This window comes from Mercenaria mercenaria, chromosome 18, assembly GCF_021730395.1.
Source record: "Mercenaria mercenaria strain notata chromosome 18, MADL_Memer_1, whole genome shotgun sequence".
In the NCBI taxonomy this organism is placed as follows: domain Eukaryota; kingdom Metazoa; phylum Mollusca; class Bivalvia; order Venerida; family Veneridae; genus Mercenaria; species Mercenaria mercenaria.
The window spans coordinates 37124852-37150448 of NC_069378.1; the positions used below are offsets into that span (position 1 = coordinate 37124852).

Sequence of the window (25597 nt, forward strand, 5' to 3'; positions counted from 1 at the left end):
TCAAAAATGGAATATTTACATTTGTTCACGAAATGTTGTGACAGCTCTCACACGGGGGGAAGCTGCATATGTTTTCAGTGCGCATGCGCATACACGTTTTGATGCCCCAACATTATTCAAGGGGAACTCATCTACAATCTGCTAAATGCCGACGAGAGTATTGCGTGTTATAAAACAAGTATCAATATTTTCCCATCAATACCACGAGTAAAATGCGTTTAAATCAAATTGTTTTACCTAAAATTTTGTGTCGTATGTAGGCCAGCTGGATTTTTCAAACTCTCAGCAGCATCAAACATTTACAGTTGAATGTAAACAAGGTTAACAATACTTAAAATGTCTTTTTATCATTAAAACCGACCTAAACGTGATTCTGCCAAACAGAAGTGATGATAATTAGTATTTTCCTACTGTCCGATTTCTGGGTCCTGCAACACGCTGAAAACGTTAAATTTACGTACCCTCTTTCGGGCCTCAGTGACGTGTTCAGTTTATTTTTATATACAAACAAATTTGTGTTTAGCAAAACCGAAGAACTGAACTTGATTCAGGTATCATTTCATGAATCTTGAATTAAAAATAAAAATATGACAGATGAAAAGGTTGTAAAATTGTCCGAATCTGGGTCGGCAACCAGTACTTTAAGTTTCAAGTCAAAAGCTTTAATAGTAACAGAGATATTTGACTTTATCAAAAACTTTACAAAGTCAAGTTAAAAATGCTACATTTTCATAGCAGTAAATATAAAAGTCACATATCTATGTCATAATTATGGTTTAAGGTTATGCATTGTTGTATATTACATATTTTCTAACAGCATTTTCAAACACACATTATTTGATTACACTGTACAGTACTACATGCCAGTGTTATAACCTTTTTTTCACGTGTTTGCTTTGCAGGTCAGAATGCACAGGCACGGGTCCAGTGTACATTTTTTTGTTTAACAGTGTTTAATATAATTTTTCTTCAAACAAATATACTTTATATATGTTAATCAAATGAAAAAAAAAGTCGATGGCAAAAAATCCGGTCATAGTGTCATATACATTGAAAAGGTGAACTATGCCGAGCGTAACGCAATGGGAAGCTACTCGGCAAACTTGTGGAACAATGTAAATGATACTATGACCGGATTTTTTGTCATCGATTTTTTTTTCTTTTGACTAACATATATAAAGTATATTTGTGTGAAAAAAATTATATTAAACAAAAAAATATACACTGGACCCGTGCCTGTGTCAGAATGTACCCAAACCAAAATGTACCCATGTTTTCTCAATCCCTGGTGAATTATTTTTAGTATAAAAGGGCTGTAGATTCTATTTTAAGGTTTTTATTAGTTGTTCGAAAGCCACAACAAGAAAAATATATTTCTTCGCTCTTTGCTCGTTCCTGATTTTCTCAAAAACAAAAAGAAATATTTTAATTATTTTTTTGTTTGCCGCCTCAATTTTTTCAGAAAAAAATCCTATGAACAACTTTTCACTTTGGTGTGGCCTTAGCCTGACCAATGCAGACCAAGATCAGACTGCACCTCCATGCAGGCAGATCATGGTCTGCACTGTTCGTTGTTCAGTCAGTAAATTTTCAGTGAACACCCCTTGGAATAATAAATGGTTTTGCCAAAATTGAATGATGGACAAGTCCATTTTAAAAATTTAGCAGGCTAAGGGTTAAAGTGTTTATAAACATGTATTTGAATAAATATACTAGATCTAAAATTTAAATAATGACCATTTTACCATTTAAGAATCAAATTTCTAATATGACTAGGCAACAACAATATTATGTTGACGTCAAGCCGATCACGGTACGCATCGAGAAATAGCGCTTTCAAATTTGATCAAATAGCTAGTTTACTTTTTAACACGTTTAAAACGAAATGTCACATCGCACAACTACAGTCTAACCCCTCCAAACGGTCACCCCTGATCGGTGGTCTCCCCTTTCCAACAGTCAGTCTGTGATGCCCCCGTCAGTTTTTACTCTATTTAATTACCTGCTTCAGCAGTCACCCCTCATCCGCGGTCAGCGATTTTGCCTCCCGGCCACCATATTTACCCCTATCAGCGGCCAATCATTTTTATTTTTCCAAAATCTCAGGACCGTTCGAGCACAAAGAACGTATCCGAAAATATGTACATTTGTTTATTTAGCGACGGATTGTTTATTTTGCGTGATCTTTGATTTTAGACAAAAAGTGCGTAGAGTAGTTTCCCTTTACTGAAATGGCGAAAATGACAATTTTTGTTGTTTACTATAACAGGCCGGAGTTGTCGATTGCGAAGAAGACATTAGTATTGCGAAGTTAAATGCACGTCAATGTTTTGTGGTAAAATGATGAGTAAATCGAAAAAGAAACAGGCCTTAAGTTATGATTTAACACTGGTCAGAAGTCTGAAATATATAAATATTCTGGCTGCCCTCTGATCAGCAGTCACCTTGCTTTAGCGGCCAAATTGTCTGTTTCCCCTGGCTGGCTGCTTAAGAGAGGTTAGACTGTATCTTGATTAATTTAGACACACATTTAAGAAATAATCTGTAGCAAAACAATGTTATTAAACTATTTATACATGATGGGCGGTTATACGTCGAGCGTAATGTAGCCTGGGTGATTATTTCGTATGACATATAACCGGCGGAGTGTATAGATAGTGTTAAAATACAGTTTTGCTATAAATTATTTCGATTCTAATACATCTTTTATTGAAAAATGAGATAGAACTGTTTCTTCACCAAATGGTAGGTAGTTATACAAGCCTGAACCTGAAATGATAATACGTCTTGCGGAATAGTTCAATTAGAGAATTATTCTGCACACCGAATTACCAGCTCAGTGTGTGTGTAAATTAATCAAGACAGTTGCACCGGGTGACATTTTGTTTTAAACATGTTTTTATGTAAAATATTTGATCAAATTCAGGGGTGGTATAGTACGTCATCAACAGGTGCGCGCAACACTTCCCGATGCGGCTTTTTTATGTCAAAACACCTCGATTCGGTAAGTAAACTTGCGATTATTTCATTGGTAACGAATAGATTTGGAAATGACATATAGTCAAAAGTACCAAAATGTGTCTCTAGTTTATCACTGACGTTTGCATTTTTCAAGAAAGTCTTACATTTAAGAGAACATTCGAGCACAATGCACTTCATGGAAACACTTCCCCATTCACCACACCGTATTATATCGCATAAAAAGAGTTTTCATGCATTTCTAATGACTAAATGCCTTGACGGGTGTTCTTTTATGGCAAACAGAGGTCAGTGATACCTTAATTAATTATTGGAATCTATAGTTTCAAAGGATTCAGTAATATTAAATTTCGCCTTCCCGGTTCACCAGGTAAAACAATGCACTTCCCGGCTCACCGCCCATGTGACATCGTGTTTGACTTAATTATATGTTGCCTTTCAATTTATTTTGACGCATGGTACTTCGGTTGCCATACCAGCAAAACTAGTATTTAGCAATGAACGTTTATGTCAGTAAAAACAGTGCTTAATTTACCTTCAAGGGCTATATTATGACAGATTTCTCTTTCTTTTTCAGATCACAACAGAAACACCTGAGCTATTCTGTTTATCAGAATTAAATTACGAAGCTAAACACTTGGGGTTCAGCAGTATGATATCCGTAGACAGATGAACATAAACTGCATATAGTAATTCATGCATTTCTCGGGAATAAAGTGACACGTCAAAAAAATTTTTTATCAGAATTGTAGAAAGAACAATACCTGCTTGTTGTGGATGTTTGTGAAAAAGTCAGAAATGAAGACCACAAAAGTAGTCGTTGTTTGAGGTTCACTCACTGGCAATATGTGCAGACACCGTTCAAAACAGCTCACTGTTACGTGTGACCACTACCGTACCATATTTTGCCATGAATAGCTTTTGTAGACGGAATTTAATGTGATTTCAAACAATTGTGATTTTTAGCTCACCTGTCACAAAATGACAAGGTGAGCTTTTGTGATCGCGCAGTGTTTGTCTTCCGTTGTGCGTCCGTAAACTTTTTGCTTGTGACCACTCTAGAGGTCACATTTTTCATGGGATCTTTATGAAAATTGGTCAGAATGTTCATCTTGATGATATCTAGGTCAAGTTCGAAACTGGGTCACGTGCGGTCAAAAACTAGGTCAGTAGGTCTAAAAATAGAAAAACCTTGTGACCACTCTAGAGGTCACATTTTTCATGTGATCTTCATGAAAGTTGGTCAGAATGTTCATCTTGATGATATCTAGGTCAAGTTTGAAACTGGGTCACGTGCAGTCAAAAACTAGGTCAGTAGGTCTAAAAATAGAAAAACCTTGTGACCACTCTAGAGGTCACATTTTTCATGGGATCTTCATGAAAGTTGGTCAGAATGTTCATCTTGATGATATCTAGGTCAAGTTTGAAACTGGGTCACATGCGGTCAAAAACTAGGTCAGTAGGTCTAAAAATAGAAAAACCTTGTGACCACTCTAGAGGTCACATTTTTCATGGGATCTTCATGAAAGTTGGTCAGATTGTTCATCTTGATGATATCTAGGTCAAGTTCGAAACTGGGTCAGGTGCGATCAAAAACTAGGTCAGTAGGTCTAAAAATAGAAAAACCTTGTGACCACTCTTGAGGTCACATTTTTCATGGGATCTTCATGAAAGTTGGTCAAAATGTTCATCTTGATGATATCTAGGTCAAGTTCGAAACTGGGTCACGTGGAGGCAAAAACTAGGTCAGTAGGTCTAAAAATAGAAAAACCTTGTGACCACTTAAGAGGTCACATTTTTCATGGGATCTTTATGAAAGTTGGTCAGAATGTTCATCTTGATGATATCTAGGTCAAATTCGAAACTGGGTCACGTGCCTTCAAAAACTAGGTCAGTAGGTCTAAAAATAGAAAAACCTTGTGACCACTCTAGAGGTCACATTTATCATGGGATCTTCATGAAAGTTGGTCAGAATGTTCATCTTGATGATATCTAGGTCAAGTTCGGAACTGGGTCACGTGCGGTCAAAAACTAGGTCAGTAGGTCTAAAAATAGAAAAACCTTGTGACCACTCTAGAGGTCACATTTTTCATGGGATCTTCATGAAAGTTGGTCAGAATGTTCATCTTGATGATATCTAGGTCAAGTTCGAAACTGGGTCACGTGCGGTCAAAAACTAGGTCAGTAGTTCTAAAAATAGAAAAACCTTGTGACCACTCTAGAGGTTACATTTTTCATGGGATCTTCATGAAAGTTGGTCAGAATGTTCATCTTGATGATATCTAGGTAAAGTTCGAAACTGGGTTACGTGCGGTCAAAAACTAGGTCAGTAGGTCTAAAAATAGAAAAATCTTGTGACCACTCTAGAGGTCACATTTTTCATGGGATCTTTATGAACGTTGGTCAGAATGTTCATCTTGATGATATCTAGGTCAAGTTCGAAACTTGGTCACGTGCCTTCAAAAACTAGGTCAGTAGGTCTAAAAATAGAAAAACCTTGTGACCACTCTAGAGGTCACATTTTTCATGAAAGTTGGTCAGAATGTTCATCTTGATGATATCTAGGTCAAGTTAGAAACTGGGTCACGTGCGGTCAAAAACTAGGTCAGTAGGTCTAAAAATAGAAAAACCTTGTGACCACTCTAGAGGTCACATTTTTCATGGGATCTTTATGAAAGTTGGTCAGAATGTTCATCTTGATGATATCTAGGTCAAGTTCGAAACTGGGTCACGTGCCTTCAAAAACTAGGTCAGTAGGTCTAAAATAGAAAAACCTTGTGACCACTCTAGAGGTCACATTTTTCATGGGATCTTCATGAAAGTTGGTCAAAAACAATGTCATACTCAAAACTGGGTCATGTGGGAAGAGGTGAACGATTCAGGACCATCATGGTCCTCTTGTTTATTGAAACATCTTTTGTTTTGTCTGTCTGTGTTGAAGTCACAGAGTCTATTCAGTGCTTCTTCTTTCTTCTAAATAACATTTGACAGATTTTGATGAAAGGCAACAGCAGTATTAAACTTTGTTTGAAATCGTGTAGTTGACACTAATGCTCATAACGGGTAAAACACAACAATGTAGATATTCTTGTTATTTCTATGTTTCGGTCAATAAACATTCACAGATTATACTACATTGCCACTTTATCAATTTTTGTGTGTTTTTAATGAAATTTCTGAGTTATAATTAGTGTAGTTGCGCAAAACCTCAACATTTTCCAGTTTAATGGTTTCAAGAGGTATTATATTCTGATTTTTGTTGATTTTGAAGTATAGGCAGTGCATCTCCACTTAACCTTTTTATAATTTTCATAATTACAAAAACATGTACATGGTGTATATCGTGGCAATAATTGGTTTTAACGGTAACTTATCAATAACATTCAGAGCTTTCTTCTCCGTGTAATTCCTTCCTCTATAGATGTTGACATATTCTTTGACATTTTTTTCCACAGCTGTCGTCTATTCAGAATGTGGATGAAAACAAACGGCCATTTAAAATAAAAACACCTTTAATTTCATAATAACCATGTTGTTAAGGGTATTGTGCATTTTAGAATATGTGATAATAAATTACCAATACATGTAGTCTTTTATCTTTTTCTTTTACACTAAAATTACCACAAAAGTTTTGTAATTATTTGAGGGTTCCCTGTTGTGTCTAAATATTTCCAATTTTTGAGAATATGTGACATAGAGATGTACTCTACTTCTTGATCGAAGAAAATTAAAGCATACAGTGTGGAACAAAGTTGTCAGATATGCGATCTTAAAGGGCCGACTTGGTTCTCCAGGCAACTTTTATCAGTAATCTGCTTACCACTATAACATGGAAAGATAATGGCCATTATGCCCAGCATGAATTGCAGGGGGGCAATGGATTTGGTCACTTTTCTGAATCAGGTGTGTGTTATTTCATGTAGAAACTTCACACTAGAAAGATTTTTCTGAGAAAAAAAAAGAAGTCAAACCCTGACTCTCAATTATACATGTATTCACAAAGAACAATATCAAAATGTACAAATTTAAACTATTCAGCACTATCGTTATTATGATGTTATGGTATTTCTGCAATGTTCACTTTTCCCTATCAAAAGGGTACTGCCATATTGAAATAGGAAGTTTGTCAAGCATTAAAAATAACTTTGTCCAATTGTTATAAAATGAATAGAACAGAACAAAACAGAACAGAAAATATATTATTCCAGTCTCATTTTCTTCATGACAGGCATACAGACAGACACACACATTACTCCCATTTATGGCCCATATATGGTTGTCCATCAGGGTTTGGATATAATCCTCTTGTAAATAATAACACACATTCAGGCATTATTTCACGTTTACAGTAAACAACATTCTGACGCTGTGCAAGTTCTCGTTTTTTGTTCTGTTAAGGTAATAACTTCCATCCTCCTAAATTATCAATAACTCTCCAAAACCGTTTATAAATACATTTCCGTATTGGAGGATTGTATTCAGAGGGTTCTTGTCCTTCTGCGCCTAAATAACTCTGTGATACTGTGACACATGGGCTCATATAGCAGTGAATACATTTCAAATCATCATTGTCATCACTAGGATCTGGGTCATTATTTGGGTCTTCTGGGTCTGGGTCATAATTGGGTTCTCCTTGATCTTTGTCATCTGCAGCTTGTCCATAAGAAGTTGCCGCCTCTGCACTAGATGCACACACTGTCTTTTTCCTTTTGCGGGTTGTGTTTTTACCTTCAGGACAAAAATAAAGCAGACATTTAGTAAGCATAACTTCGAATAAAATTAACAACCTTCCAAAATACATGTTATGTTATATAATCATTATTTTGTTTCTGTGATCTTACACTTTACACAATATCAATACAAAATAATATATCATCATCAAATGTCAACAGAATGGACTGTTACATTCAGATTTTACTTCACAGCAACTCTAATTATTTTGCAGAAATAATGTTTTTTTATGGCATCAGTCCGTAATGAAAATATATTTCATGTTATTATTTCCTCAATTAATTGATTATTCCTTAGTGCAAACTTACTTATTGTTATATAAAATTGTCATTATAATATCAAAATATTTATTATTCTTGATAAATGTAAAAAAACAAATTCCAGGAATTGAAATAATTACCTTTTTGATCCAACTCGTTATATTCCCAATTATTATGAGCAAACAATGCTTTTATTGTCTCCTCCTGTTCTTGTGTCACTTCAAGAAAAATAGTTCTTGTCGTCATTATGTGGGCATGTATGCAAAGGCTTCTTAGCAGAAATGTAAGCAGGGCTAATATGCTGCTGTATGTTCAGGTCAAATTGGTCAACTGCTGATGGTCAATCTTGATAAACCGTGTTTTTGTCTTAGCCAATGAAACACTTTGAGAGCAAAATGAGCGGACAGTTTGAATTTAGATTTTGACAGTTACTGTCAGAAAAATATTTCAGATTATTTCATTTGGATATTTAGATCTGTTTAAAAAAGAGACTATAGGAAATTTATTAATTATTTGGAAGTATTCTACCATAGCACTGTACACTGACATTTTTAGCGCTAATTTTCAGAACATTTGGATATTATATACATGTACTAACTGGAGGAGCTGAGAACATTTACTCATATTGTTTATGAAATACATTTGTACTAGATTCTAGCATACTTAAGGTGAATTTCAATTTTTAGCTCACCTGTCACATAGTGACAAGGTGAGCTTTTGTGATCATGCAGCGTCCGTCATCCGTCCGTCCGTCCATCCGTAAACTTTTGCTTGTGACCACTCTAGAGGTCACATTTTTCTCGGGATCTTTATGAAAATTGGTCAGAATGTTCATCTTGATGATATCTAGGTCAAGTTCAAAACTGGGTCACGTGCCATCAAAAACTAGGTCAGTAGGTCTAAAAATAGAAAAACCTTGTGACCTCTCTAGAGGCCATATATTTCACAAGATCTTCATGAAAATTGGTCAGAATGTTCATCTTGATGATATCTAGGTCAAGTTCGAAACTGGGTCCGTGCCATCAAAAACTAGGTCAGTAGGTCTAAAAATAAGAAAAAACTTGTGACCTCTCTAGAGGCCATATACTTCGCAAGATCTTCATGAAAATTGGTCAGAACATTCACCTTGATGATATCTAGGTAAAGTTCGAAACTGGGTCACGTGCCATCAAAAACTAGGTCAGTAGGTCAAATAATAGAAAAACCTTGTGACCTCTCTAAAGGCCATATTTTTCATGGGATCTGTATGAAAGCTGGTCTGAATGTTCATCTTGATCATATCTAGGTCAAGTTTGAAACTGGGTCATGTGCCATCAAAAACTAGGTCAAGGTCTAAAAATAGAAAAACCTTGTGACCTCTCTAGAGGCCATTTATTTCATGAGATCTTCATGAAAATTGGACAGAATGTTCACCTTGATGATATCTAGGTCAAGTTCAAAACTGGGTCACGTGCCATCAAAAACTAGGTCAGTAGATCTAAAAATAGAAAAACCTTGTGACCTCTCTAGAGGCCATATATTTCACAAGATCTTCATGAAAATTGGTCAGAATGTTCATCTTGATGATATCTAGGTCAAGTTCAAAAGTGGGTCATGTGCCGTCAAAAACTAGGTCAGTAGGTCAAATAATAGAAAAACCTTGTGACCTCTCTAAAGGCCATATTTTTCATGGGATCTGTATGAAAGTTGGTCTGAATGTTCATTTTGATGATATCTAGGTCAAGTTCAAAACAGGGTCATGTGCAGTCAAAAACTAGGTCAGTAGGTCTAAAAATAGAAAAACCTTGTGGCCTCTCTAGAGGCCATACTTGTGAATGGATCTCCATAAAAATTGGTCAGAATGTTCATCTTGATGATATCTAGGTCAAGAACGAAAGTGGGTCACATGCCATCAAAAAGTAGGTCAGTAGGTCAAATAATGAAAAAACGTTGTGTCCTCTCTAGAGGCCATATTTTTCATGGGATCTGTATGAAAGTTGGTCTGAATGTTTATCTTGATGATATATAGGTCAGATTTGAAACTTGGTCAACTGTGGTCAAAAACTAGGTCAGTAGGTCTTGAAATAGAAAAACCTTGTGACCTCTCTAGAGGCCATACCCTTGAATGGATCTTCATGAAAATTGGTCAGAATGTTCATCTTGATGATATCTAGGTCAAGTTCAAAACTGGGTCACGTGCCATCAAAAACTAGGTCAGTAGGTCTAAAAATAGAAAAACCTTGTGACCTCTCTAGAGGCCATATATTTCACAAGATCTTCATGAAAATTGGTCAGAATGTTCATCTTGATGATATCTAGGTCAAGTTCAAAAGTGGGTCATGTGCCGTCAAAAACTAGGTCAGTAGGTCAAATAATAGAAAAACCTTGTGACCTCTCTAAAGGCCATATTTTTCATGGGATCTGTATGGAAGTTGGTCTGAATGTTCATTTTGATGATATCTAGGTCAAGTTCGAAACAGGGTCATGTGCAGTCAAAAACTAGGTCAGTAGGTCTAAAAATAGAAAAACCTTGTGGCCTCTCTAGAGGCCATACTTGTGAATGGATCTCCATAAAAATTGGTCAGAATGTTCATCTTGATGATATCTAGGTCAAGTTCGAAAGTGGGTCACATGCCATCAAAAAGTAGGTCAGTAGGTCAAATAATGAAAAAACGTTGTGTCCTCTCTAGAGGCCATATTTTTCATGGGATCTGTATGAAAGTTGGTCTGAATGTTTATCTTGATGATATATAGGTCAGATTTGAAACTGGGTCAACTGTGGTCAAAAACTAGGTCAGTAGGTCTTGAAATAGAAAAACCTTGTGACCTCTCTAGAGGCCATACCCTTGAATGGATCTTCATGAAAATTGGTCAGAATGTTCACCTTGATGATGTCTAGGTCAAGTTTGAAACTGGGTCACGTGCCTTAAAAAACTAGGTCAGTAGGTCAAATAATAAAAAAACCTTGTGACCTCTCTAGAGGCCATACTTTTCATGGGATCTGTATGAAAGTTGGTCTGAATGTTCATCTTGATGATATTTAGGTCAAGTTTGAAACTGGGTCAACTGGGGTCAAAAACTAGGTAAGTAGGTCTAAAATTAGGTCACGTGCCGTAAAAAACTAGGTCAGTAGGTCAAATAATAAAAAAATCTTTTGACCTCTCTAGAGGCCATATTTTTCAATGGATCTTCATGAAAATTAATCTGAATGTTCACCTTGATGATATCTAGGTCAGTTTCGAAACTGGGTCATGTGCGGTCAAAAACTAGGCTATAAAAATAGAAAAACCTTGTGACCTCTCTAGAGGCCTTATTTTTCATGAGATCCTCATGAAAATTAGTGAGAATGTTCATCTTGATGATATCTAGGTAAAATTCAAAACAGGGTCACGTACCTTCGAAAACTAGGTCAATAGGTCAAATAATAGAAAAACCTTGTGACCTCTCTAGAGACCATATTTTTCAGTGGATCTTCATGAAAATTGGTCAGAATTTTTATCTTGATAATATCTAGGTCAAGTTCAAAACTGGGTCACATTTGCTCAAAAACTAGGTCACTATGTCAAATAATAGAAAAAACAACGTCATACTCAAAACTGGGTCATGTGGGAAGAGGTGAGCGATTCAGGACCATCATAGTCCTCTTGTTTAAATGTTGAGTTATAAAGAATTACGTCCAAAGTTAATGAAACCTTATCATTATACTCGTATAAGTGTGTATAAAATTTAGAATTGCTACAATCAAGTAATAAATCTACTTTCGTTGATTTGTGTAAATATATAACATTAGCTGATAAAAAGGAAAATGTTGCTATGTCTTGAAAGTGTATGTGCGTATGTTTATGTCAACGGCTTCCACTGTGTAAGGGTTTAAATAAAAAATCAGTAAAATTTCCTATTTTAAATAATCTTTTATACAACAACATTTTCACCAACTAAACAGTTTAAGAAAAGTAAAATAATTTACATTGCAAGTAAAATTGTTCTACCACTGTTCAAGCTCACTTCGATTTTTAACATGTAGCTGGGTGCACTAAGATTTGCAAGCAAAATCTGAACATTAGTCAAATGTTAAATCCTGAACCGCTTACTAGTGTAGATTCAATCGATGTCCCATTCTACTACGTGGTAATTATAATTCGGTTGCAGTCACTCTTGTTCTTTCCCTGCGCACATCTAAAACTCCTTAATAAGAACATTTCATTTAAATGCCATCAGATTGACTTGGACAATCAGTGAAGATACATATTGACTGAATTTATGACAAATTACCTCCCTTTATTTTCTATGTAAATGAGCAGCTTCTAATGAGATTGGTTTGAAACGTTATTTATGTCTTCCATGGTAAGAAATAGTCATGTAAGATAACTCTTGATTGAACGTTTTTTGATATGAATACTTTTCTAATATATTGTTGTAAAAGCTTGTACTCTGTATCTTCTACATGCATATACCAATGCATGATTACCTCCCCTGATTTTAATAAAAAATGGATTTATCTCAGTAAGTATTTATAGGACTCATTTGAAATTTCATTATTGTCATTAGTTGGACTGGGACAATCAGGGTAGATAATTATGGACTGATTTTATGTCAGATTACCTCCCTTTGTTTCAAATTAGAATGGGTGTATCTCAGTAACCAATGAAGATACTGATTTGAAATGTCATTTATGCCATCAGATGGACTCGGACAATCAGGGTAGATAACTTTTGACTGAAATTACCTCCCTTTATTTTATGTAAATGAATATACCTCAGCAGCATCTAATGAGATTGGTTTTAAATGTTCTTTAAGTCTTCCAGGGTAAGAAATAGTCATGCTAGTACAAAAATGCAGCATTTGAGCATAGGACCTTCAAACTTGATATGGAGATTGGCCCTGACTAGTATGTGACCCATAGGTCAAGAAAATATTTATCTTGATGATATTTAATGTGTATGCCCATGTGATCTGTGTCAAACAATGGTTCTCAGGTGAGCGATATAGGGCCATCATGGCCCTCTTGTTACTCTTGTCCGCGCTCTAAGTTGAACATTTCTCATCCGATCTTCATCAAACTTGAACCAAATGTTTTTGACCATAACTCTTCGACCAAGTTCATTAACTAGCCAAATCGCCCGAGGCACATTAGAATTATGGCCCTTGAATTACCCAGAGTCAGCCTTTTTACTCTTCAAAGGTATATTTGTAGTGAGTAAACAGTATATTATAAAGACTGACTGGCTATTTAGATGATTAGGCAGTTGTGGGAGACATGCGCTTTTCACAAAAGCAGCTGTAGTTGGCACTGTTACCAGCAGTATAAACTCTAGACCGGATGTTTCGTGATTTGTTTAAATTGCTCTGTTATCAACAGTATCGACCAAGACTGGATGGTTGGTCAAAACTGGCAGTGTTACCAGCAGTATCGACATAAACTGGATGTTTGATATTTTATATCGGCCTAGATTGGACATTTGATAATTTACTAAAATTGGAACTGTTACAAGCAGTATTAACCTAGACTGGATGTTTGGACAAATTTGCACCGTTACCAGCAGTGTCGACCTAGACTGGATAAAAGGAACTTTGAATATCTTCTTTTCTGAATCCATAATAGCTAAAGCCTTGATATTTATATAAACTTAACTCTACTCTTGTACCATTACCTTATACAAAAGCACTTAAAGCCTTTTACACAGATGAGCACTTTAGGGTCAATGACCCTCTTGTTTTATTCTGATACTGATGAGTGGTGTTTTACTATATTTATATTGGCATTTCATTTTATAGCAAGAACATATTTGCTAATGTGTATTTTTAAAATTTTCAATTTTCGCTTTAATGAGGGTTTTTTCTAATAAGGTGGGTTTATGAGTATTGCTAACAAATGATTTTTTTTATTGGTTCCAGGAGTAATATCTTACTCTACCTCAAGTGCCGGATCACTGTACACAGCTTTGACATTTGGCTATAACAACCTTGTGCGTCCATCCGGAACTACTGCAGTCACAGTCAGCTTCGGAATCCTCAGTGTTAATCACCTGGTGAGTTATAACATGTCCATGTACCCGTTACACTCAGCAATGGTGAGTTATAACATGTCCATGTACCCGTTACACTGAGCAAAACTTTGTTTAAAGCACACTGCAAAATAAGCATTCTTATTTCCAACAACATTTAGCTGACCAGACAGGAAAGGCTACAATCGCTAAATTGAATCGTTTATATAGATAAGATATTTGAAAAATACCTAGCCAGCTTACAGGCCTTGACACTAATTTTTTTCAGTGGTGTCCCAGAAGGCACCCTACCTGTAGTGGTGTCCCAGAGGGCCCCCTACCTGTAGTGGTGTCCCAGAGGGCCCACTACCTGTAGAATTTGGTGTCACTCACCAATACAAGGGATCCCTCCAGTTTCACGGTGAGGATGCGTACACCGGATATTGCCATTTAGTGATAAGGTATTTTCCGAAAACGTGTTTATTTTTCGTCAACAAGGTAAGTAAAACACCTATTTACTATTGTATTATACTTCTATAGAAGAAAAGATCATTGTTTTTAATAACTAGATACTGTGTATATGCTCTCACAAGCGTAAAATGAGTCAATCTTATGAGGAAACACTAAAATTTGTGATAAAATGACATCTTTATCAACTGATAAATTTAGGTCGGGGACACATTTCTCCCGGTATCATCACTTATTGTCTTGTGATAAAAATTCTGAATCGTATGATTTATTTAGTTACATACAAAGAAAATATGTGCAAAATTTCAGCTTTGTAAATGTTCAAATGACGGAGAAATCGATGATAAATGAGCGTCGATGGTGTACTGTGTATTGCAAATATATGTACTGAGTATTGACTTGTATCACATTTTACTGTACTGTGTATTGTTTACATTATCGCTGAGTTTTATAGAATTAATCTTACAAAATGTACATTATCATTTCCTTTCCAAAGTACAAAACAGTAATTTCTTTAGCCCTGAAGATACGTGATGTTTTACATTGATATTTATAGCGTTTACTCTGTTGTAATTCATGTAATAAGCTCTAAACGTGACTCTCAGTCACCATAGTGCAACAGCGGGCAATATGTTTTGTTACGTTTAGCAGTTGTTAATGTATATATATTTTCTATTCTTCCATTGAGCATTGATTAAGTTGATTTTACACGAATTATCTCAAAAACAGTTAAAGGTATCTTTTATAATTTTGCATTGGGATGCCACTAAGACTTACTCTCAATATCTAGCAGAAGGCCCTACTTATAATTACTATATTGTGATTTTTCGTTGCAGATTCAACTTGTTTATGTGTGTTTATGCCTGGCTCGACGAACGAATTTAAGACCATTGTATGTCATTTTGTTGAACACCACCCAAATGACGAGAATATTATAGAGACCAAAACGGCAAAAAAAGTAAATTACAAGATAGTACCAGACATATGCAGAGAAAAAAAGCAGAAAAAACTGTTGATTCAGAAAATATCAACATACTTGTTTCAAAAAAGGAACCCGCTTACAAAAGGGACCAATTTGCAACAGAAAGAAACCTTTGATTTGGACAAATGGTGAGTAGCCTGTTCATTGACGGCAGTGGAAATGTATGCAACCTACCTCGCCATCTAGCAGAACTCAACATTTACACATGCTACCAGTACAAAAATATAATCTAGAGACACATACACGGCGGTGTACATGGAACTTTCAATGTTACACAGAGTGCAATTCCATAGACAGGGTTTTCAGAGAGTATTGTTATATAGTCTATGAAGAATGTGACAAAATAGATGGATGAATAAATAGCCTTTAATCAGTTTGGTTGCCAAGAAACGTTTTCTTCGATTTTATAGTTTCCTATATTTCTTGACGTCACAAAATGTTTTCATCGACAACTTGGTTGATATGAGGTATAGTGAAGACTACAAGTTGTTTTAAAAAACAGGCTTATAACTCTTCCACTGATTTTACAATTATACAACTTCTTGCATAACAGAGACCGCATTTCTGACGTTAAATTAAGAGGAAAGAGAAAAGCAAGACAGATGAATACTTATTGACATTAAAAGAAGCAGCTAGTTACTGCATAAATGTGATGAATGTACATTACTTCCACATAAGATTGGGCATTGATACTGAAATAGGTTCTGTTGTGACAGATTTATTTTACCACCAAGTAATATTGTAAAAGTCATGTTTTACTTTGATAAAGAACAAAAGTCATGTACATTGAAATATTTATTAAACAAACTTGAAACGTAAACACAAATTCATAAAATAGCAAAGATAATAATAAGATAGTAGAAGAACTCTATAAGATTTGTCTTTCGTTCTAATCCTTTCCACCAACTGTACTTGTAATGTTAGTATATAAATATAGTTATGTATATTGTTGGGAATAAATATGTTTAAACCAAAGATTATAAACATTTGACATTCAACATTTTGAATACATGAAAATAATCAAAATGATCTTCAAGTGAGTTCCCGATCGTTTTTTATAGTTCGAAGTTGACCTTGACAATAAATATACAATTTTTGTCAACAGGGAAGTTGATCACATAAAAGTGATAACGAATTGTTTGCATAGAAATGCCATATATCTTGCAAATGAAGTGTGCAAAATACTTTCAAGAATAACACATGGCACTGTTCCTCCTACTTTTGACACAAATTGCTCAGTGCATATGACACCCATTTTGTTTCGTATGAAGCAAGTGGTGAGCTAATTACCTTTCAGAACAATGCATTTAAACCAATAAAATAGCTTTGACTATATTATTTAAGAAAATTTCAAGTGAAACTAGTTTGAAGGTTCTACGTTAAATGAGTCTAGGGTTATTGAGGAGAAACAACTTTAAAAGTTCAAAGCCCCTACCATATTGACCTTTGAACTATTGACACCATAATCGATAAAGGTCGTCTATTGACCAAGGTTTATGTCTCTTTGTAGTATGAAAGCAAAAGGATAACATATTTTCATGTTTGCTCTTCATATAAGGTGAGACCTTTTCCACACCTGTCGTCATATCCTGTGTTCCATTATTATAAAACATAAATTCACGGCTGAACTTGTGGCTGGGTCTTTACTCGGCAGTGGCTAGTCTTTAGACAGTTTCTCGGAGTGACTATTGGCATGCCGCTGTAATTGTAAGCTGTAATATCAGTGTTCAAACTGGTGCTTGTTATTATCGCTGTGAAGTCTAATTTCATCTGCAAACAGAAAAAGACATTCCATCATTTAGGCCAATGGAATTACATGCCTCGTCTATCTTATGACCATAAATGCTGAAAACATGCTTTAATTTTGGGCTCACTGGATCAAAGATCAAAGTCACAGGGGCCTGAAAATGGAAAACAGTTTACTTGAGAACAACTTGACCCAGAATTTTGTAACTTAATAGTGTGACTGGACATGCCAAGTAGATGATCTCTGTTGCAACCATTAGTGTCTCTTTGTCTTTCGCTCCTATCCTCTGTTGACTTCTTGCCTATTGCGACTATGCATTGGGGGACTAGGGAGACATGGGCATCTTCTAATTTGAAAATGAATTGCCCTCCTTCGAAGGAGGATGGGTATATTGTAAATATTAATGTTTGATGATGGATGTTGGTCGGTCTGTAGACAAATCAGTTTCCGGATGCTAACTGGAGAACGCTTGGTCTAGGATCATGAGTCAGGAGATTTGTCATGACCAGCAAATGACCCCTATTGATTTTGAGTTCAGTAGGTCAAAGGTCAATATCTTATTGACAATAGAACTTTCTTGCCAGGAAACTAGATTATGCTTTGGTCTAAGATTACATTTGATACGGAGGTCATTTAAGACTGGTAAATGACCCATAATTATTGATTTAAGGTCAATACGTTAAATGCCCAGTGGGCAGTGACCAAATAATTTCTGTTCCTTGTCAGTTACTTCATGCAAGTGTTCTACAAGCTCTTGTTATAACTAGAATCTCCAAACATCACATAATTATCAATTAGTCTATGACCTTTGCTCACATTTACTGTTATTCCCCTTGTTCCAGTAAAAGCAGGGTGTTTCCCATTGATTTGTTAAAAAAATGCTTATAATTCAAAAAAGATTTTGAGCAAAATTAACCAAACCTAACAACATTTTCAATTAGCTTTGCTCATATATTATTTTGTTTTACCCCTTGATTTGGTAAAAGAAAGGTTGAAAATGCTTATTGAATAAAAGTAGTTTAACTAGAACCTCCAAACTAAAGCTAACTGTTCATACCCATTACCAGTAGCTGTCAACCGCTGCCCACATCAGTCCTCTCAGTGCTTTGATTTTTTATAGTGCGCATTTTAATGCAGTTTTTAAACTTTGGATTTAGCAGTAACAAAGATATTTTAAGGATATGTATGATAACAGTTGTGACTGCTATTCATACAGTAATGTAGATGTCTATAAGTAGTTTATTAAAAGTCTCTTGTAATTCATTTATGAATGGCAATGTGCTTTAGTTATATGTAAATTCTTAGTATAACATGTTTTAAAGTGATAACAGCGGGGAGCGGTGGTTTAGTGGATAAGGTGTTGGCTGCTCAATCCAGGGGTTGTGGGTTCGAGCCCCACTGGGGTCACGACCATGACTTCTTATATGACACCAGTACTGGCTTTTCCAGGAAGCTGTCTCGAGAGTAGTTCCAATTGAATAAGCTTGAAGCTTTCTTCACAATTTAGTATAAACTAACAGGATAACATGTTTAGTTCCATGTAACTATATTGTACATTGATAAGACTATAATAATTATATAATAAAATTGTAATGTTAATAGACAAAGAGATAGAATGTTGGGCTTTTAATTGAGGGTAATGCCAAACTTGTTGCTTCAGAAATGAGAAAAAATCCTCGGTTCAGTATCCAAAACAATGATAATCAGGCTGTAGATTAGCCATCTGTGTGATTATTTGGTGGGCTTTTTAATCAGAAAACATTCCTTTAGACGCCTCTTTCTATCCTCGAAACCAGGTAGGAATCTGGTTTTTTTCTGTGGTGACAAAAAATTGTGTCTGTAAGACACTTTTTTGTATTAATTTTTAGTGTATCTCTAATATTAGAGATTTTTGTATTAGTCTTGAAACTTTGAACATTCAAAAATGGCTCAATGGTGGTCGCCAAGATCACTCTGTGATCTCTTGTTTGGTTAGTAATTACTTTTTTAATATTAAATAAATCATTTAAATCATTATGTTGATTTTCCAGTAAATGTTTTGACTACTATACAATTCCGATATAATAAAATAAATATTGCATTCCCGAGAGGGTGATATAAAAAGAGTTCACCCCACAAAATATGAATATAGACCTTGGCCAGCACCTGTCTCACGGTGAACATTTTTAGCTCACCTGTCACATAGTGACAAGGTGAGCTTTTGTGATCACCCTTCGTCCGTCGTCGGTCTGTCCATGCGTGCGTGCGTCCGTGCGTCCGTCAACAATTTCTTGTCTGCACGATAGTGGTTTCATTTATGATTTTATTTTAACCAAACTTGCACACAACTTGTATCACCATAAGATCACGGTTCCTTTCTTGAACTGGCCAGATCCCATCATGGGTTCCAGAGTTGTGGCCCCTGAAAGGGCCAAAATTAGCTATTTTGACCTTGTCTGCGCAATAGCAGCTTTATTTATGATTTGAATTTTACCAAACTGGCACACAACTTGTGTCACCATAAGATCTCGGTTCCTTTCTTGAACCGGCCAGATCTCTTAATGGGTTCCAGAGTTATGGCCCCTGAAAGGGCCAAAATTAGCTATTTTGACCTTGTCTGCACAATAGAAGCTTCATTTATGATTTGATTTTAACCAAACTTGCACACAACTTGTATCACCACAAAATCTTGGTTCCTTTCTTGAACTGGCCAGATTCCCTCATGGGTTCTAGAGTTATGACCCCTTAAAGGTCCAAAATTGGCTATTTTGGCTTTTGCAGCCATATAGAGACTTCATTTATGGTTTTATTTGATACAAACTTCCAAAATATCTTCAACAACAATAAATCTTGGATTCCATGACAAATCAGATCCAATCGTAGGTTCCAGAGATCCTGTATATTTATATCTTGATTACCTCCCCTGATTGTATTCAAAATGGATTTATATCAGCAGGGCTTCAGAAATTTGCCGGTTTGTCGGTTTTGGACCGAATTTTGACTTTTCAGACCGATTCGTGAAGTGAAAAAACGAAAAAAATCGGTCCCGTAAAAATGGAGAAAAGTATAAATTTCGGTCTGATATCTCAATACACGATCACCTGCCAAGTAGGAAATTGTTGGTCACACCTTCAGATAATCAATAAACGTGTCAATCGGTCTGATTGTCACTTTGATAATCGGTCCGTAATTAGCGCATGACGCAATCAGTGCTCGCCCGGCACATCCTTTAATGTTTGCAGACAGCCCACTGCAGTGTATTAAATATTTTCGACTGGTTTCCTAACGTTTCTGACTGGATCCAAATCATTTCGACGGGGATCCACTTCTTTTATTTAGAATCCGACGGATGGTTTATTTCAAAAGGCTATGTTTGATCACGGTAACAAACAAATGGTCGCTGCATTTAATCAAAGAGCTATAATTGTACATTATAGGTCTTTGATTTAATGAGACATCACACAGAAAACCGATAAAAATAATTTTTATAATTACTTGATTTGAAAAAATTACATGATTCATTTGTTGGGGCTCCAGTTGAAACAAATGCAGAAAATCGTCTTTGCAACCCGACTGTACAAAAAAGAAAAAAATGGACGGGCAACCACGAATGATAAAGAAAACTGGAGTGGCACAGTTTATCAAATCGGTCTTTTAAAAAATGTTTCAAAATGAAATTTTGTTTACATCAGAAGAGCATATAACTTTATAAAATGTAGTTGCTTATTGAAGTAAAACGTAAGTGAAATGAAATATCCGTGGCCAACCCGCGTGACGTTTTGGTACTATACATGCGGGAAATTCGATCTCAGCGTTCAAATAACGTACACATTCGGTCCGCGGCAGAGTATTCTTTAAATACTGGGGCTGTTTAGCAGAGAATATGTGTCGTGTAACTCACTTTGACGCATTGTATTTTATAGAATTCCGTCAAAGAATGAGGAAATATCACAAAGTATCTGCCGTGTATACGGTAGTGAAGTCACGTGCGTTGGCTTTTAGACTAGTTACGCACACGGTGTCAATGCCTCGTATTATCTCGGAAAAACATCGAAATTTAAACAAAGTAACGATCACAAATAACACTGAATAACTGTCTTCATTGCATGGTAACGCGTGGTGACTGGTAACTCAGTTTTAATGCATGACATGCTTATTTCTTTACCCTATCACGTTTTACAAAATATGTAATATTGGGAATGCGGTGGTGGGGTAGCGCCGATGTCAGGATTTTCGTTTCGGACCGATTGAGTTATCAAAATTTCCGGAGCCCTGTATATCAGTAAGTACTTATAGGACTTATTTGAAATTTCATTATTGTCATTAGTTGGACTGAGCCAATCAGGGTAGATAACTATGGACTGATTTTATGTCAAATTCCCTTTATTTCAAATTAAAATGGGTATATCTCCGTAACTAATGAAGATACTGATCTAAAAATTTCATTTATGTCAACAGATTTATTTGGCAGATCCTTCTTTTGTTCACTTACAATATTTTTTTTATAATTACTTCCCTTTTACATTACTATAAATAGCTTATTTTTAGTAACTTTTTTATTATTGGCCGTAGGGAAAAACCGAGACCACTTTTCTGTGGTACAACATGGATAGTACCTCCAATTTTTCGGTGTATTTTGACATATCTGTATCTTGTAAGAATTGTTTTTTCTTTTTGGTTAAATTTCTTCCCTTTGTTGTTCCTGTCCTTTGGACTTAGATATTTTTTCTGAGGACCTTCTTGTCCTCAAGTGCAATGATAACAGGTGAGCGATATAGGGCCATCATGGCCCTCTTGTTCATATCACCCTCTCAGGAATGCAATATTTATATAGAGTCACTGAAAAGGAAACGGCTTCTTAAACATAGATTGACATTTCAAACATGACACTGTCCCTGTTGCTTTGTATAATTTTAATACAAATCTTTTATTATGAACAAGAAGTACACTCTGATCAGATCAAAAGATTATGTCTTAATACTGTATAGATAATCCAAATTCCATTTATACCTTAATACCTAGTAATCGCTTGTTAATCTGAAAGGTGTGTAGATAGGATATCAAACTTTATAAAGACCGATTTGTTTGTGTCTCAAATGTGGAAGAAAAATTACATAGAACTAATTAACCATAAGTCTTGAAAGTGTGCAAATACATGTGTACTCAAAATACAAACCTCATTTTAAACTGAAAAGTAGTTCTAAGCCCTCATAAAATTATCCGTTTGCAAAATATTACTTAGAGACGCACCACAGAGTACATTCTAATGTATTCTTTTATATTTCTGTGATGGCAATTATTGTACGACTACAGTTACCTGAATCAGTGGGGCACCAGAATCGGTGTACTTTCAATTTTGTTTAAGCATGCGCTTTGTTTGAACAGGGAGTCGTATAACATCATAAGCTTTTGCACTGGTTGTTGAAAATATAATAACTATCCTTCTTTTGTTCACTTACAATATTTATTTTTTTTTAATTACTTCCCTTTTACGTTACTATAAATAGCTTATTTTTAGTAACTTTTTTATTATTGGCCGTAGGGAAAAACTGAGACCACTTTTCTGTGGTACAACATGGATGGTACCTCCAATTTTTAGGTGTATTTTGACATGTCTATACCTTGTAAGAATTGTTTTTTCTTTTTGGTTAAATTTCTTCGCTTCGTTGTTCCTGTCCTTTGGACTTAGATATTTTTATGAGGACCTTCTTGTCCTCAAGTGCAATGATAACAGGTGAGCAATATAGGGCCATCATGGCCCTCTTGTTTGAATAAGTAACTCATTGTGTATATATAGAGATTTCAATACACTCAGGTGCCTGCGGGTTTGTTTTTCTTCTGGAATTTGATTTCAATGTTCAAGTGTATTTATAAATACAGGTCTGCAATTAAACATAAACTTAAGACCCATGAAATTAACCAAATACATGTGCATGTATTAGCAAAATATTTGACATAGATTACTTTAATACAGACTAGATAACAGATCTTTTCTTCGTTTTAAAGAGTAATATAATGTACATAGCTAAATTTCTGATTGTTGTTTCACTTGTACAAGACATAAGATTACAAAATCCAGTATACAACGGATTTGCAGAATAATGCGCTGGTATATATTTTTCACGAAGATCATGGTAAAAAGGACATATTAACAAGAAATGTAACTCATCCTCTACAATGCATTCACAGTAAAAGCAGAATTGATTTTCCGGTGGAATATTATAGTACCTCCCTTGCTCTATCATATTATACTATAAGGTGAGAATCTAAATGCAGCTAAACTCTTTCTGTATTTACTAATATTGACACAAACTATATAGTTTTCTTTTCCATGTTGTAATTTAAATCTTTGTAGTAAGACAATTTAACACTATTGCAACATTGATTTCTCCAATTTTGTAGATATTGATCCTTCAACCTTTGAACATATTTATTTAAAAACAATTGGTGGTTTTCGACATACTGTGCTTCCCATATATACCCAAAACCATTTTTAGCTCACCTGTCACATAGTGACAAGGTGAGCTTTTGTGATCACCCTTCGTCCGTCGTCCGTCGTGTGTCCATCCGTGCGTCCGTCAACAATTTCTTGTCTGTACGATAGTGGTTTCATTTATGATTTTATTTTAACCAAACTTGCACACAACTTGTATCACCATAAGATCACGGTTCCTTTCTTGAACTGGCCAGATCCCATTATGGGTTCCAGAGTTATGGCCCCTGAAAGGGCCAAAATTAGCTATTTTGACCTTGTCTGCACAATAGCAGCTTTATTTATGATTTGATTTTTACCAAACTGGCACACAACTTGTATCACCATAAGATCTTAGTTCCTTTCTTGAACTGGCCAGATTCCATTACGGGTTCCAGAGTTATGGCCCCTGAAAGGGCCAAAATTAGCTATTTTGACCTTGTCTGCACAATAGCAGCTTCATTTATGATTTTATTTTAACCAAACTTGCACACAACTTGTATCACCATAAGATCTCGGTTCCTTTCTTGAACTGGCGAGATTCCATTATGGGTTCCAGAGTTATGGCCCCTGAAAGGGCCAGAATTAGCTATTTTGACCTTGTCTGCACAATAGCAGCTTCATTTATGATTTGATTTTAACCAAACTTGCACACAACTTGTATCACCACAAGATCTTGCTTCCTTTCTTCAACTGGCCAGATTCCATCATGGGTTCCAGAGTTATGGCCCCTTGAAGGTCCAAAACTGGCTATTTTGGCTTTTGCAGCCATATAGAGACTTCATTTATGGTTTTATTTGATACAAACTTCCAAAATACCTTCAACAACAAGAAATCTTGGATTCCATGACAAATCAGATCCAATCATAGTTCCAGAGTTATTTATATCTGATTACCTCCCCTGATTGTAATCAAAATGGATTTATATCAGTAAATACTTACAGGACTTATTTGAAATTTCATTATTGTTATTAGTTGGACTGAGACAATCAGGGTAGATAACTATGGACTGATTTTTATGTCAAATTACCTCCCTTTATTTCAAATTAAAATTGTTTAATCTCCATAACTAATGAAGATACTGATCTGAAATTTCATTTATGTCAACAGATTTATTTGGCAGATCCTTCTTTTGTCCACTTACAATATTTTTTTTTTTTAATTACTTCCCTTTTACGTTACTATAAATAGCTTATTTTTAGTAACTTTTTTTATTATTGGCCGTAGGGAAAACACGAGACCAGTTTTCTGTGGTACAACATGGATGGTACCTCCAATTTTTAGGTGTATTTTAACATATCTATACCTTGTAAGATTTTTTTTTCTTTTTGGTTAAATTTCTTCCATTTGTTGTTCCTGTCCTTTGGACTTAGATATTTTTTCTGAGGACCTTCTAGTCCTCAAGTGCAATGATAACAGGTGAGCGATATAGGGCCATCATGGCCCTCTTGTTGTTAAGATTCTTCCTAACATAATATAAATGTAGCCCAGTTTTCATATCCCAGTCTATCAAAGTGTGGAAGCATATTATAAGCTAGTTTTATATATCTATTATTGCCAGTTTTAAGTATCCCCAGTGAAATGGAATTCATGAAATCATGAATTTTTCATCACCATTATGAATTATTTATGAACTGTTCTGGATTACTTCCTAATCTAACTTCATGAAGTTTTATGCATGAAGTGTCGTTTGATCTACTTCATGAAGATATCAAGCATTGTTGACAGATTCATAAAATCCTGAAATATTCATGCACTAGTTTAAGAATGAATCAAGATTTTTTCACGAATGTCAATATACCTACAGAATTCAAGAAAAATCCTTGAAAAAAAATGATGAACATTTTATGAGCAGTTTAAGAATATTAAATTCTTAAAACATTCTTTATGTGTTCTTAAGAAAAAGTCATGAATATTCAATGAGTATATCTATGATTCATTAAAAGTACTAAAATTCAAAACCTTTTTCAGGAATGTTCATGAACATTAAATTCATGTCACATGATCAGTTTCCAT

General features: G+C 35.3%; 1 protein-coding gene across 4 annotated transcripts in view; it reads left to right on the forward strand.

Moving 5' to 3' along the window:
* Window positions 1–25597, forward strand: part of LOC123537788 (neuronal acetylcholine receptor subunit beta-3-like) — a 154154-nt gene that overhangs the window by 1084 nt on the left and 127473 nt on the right. For 2 of the 4 annotated variants that reach the window (XM_045321590.2, XM_045321589.2), the window contains exon 2: window positions 13845–13978. In XM_045321590.2, the coding sequence (XP_045177525.2) occupies window positions 13845–13978 (134 nt within the window). Of the gene's footprint in view, window positions 1–13842; window positions 13979–14222; window positions 14432–15237; window positions 15512–25597 lie in introns of those variants that run through there. The other 2 variants (XM_045321591.1, XM_053530678.1) reach the window with 2 other exon arrangements.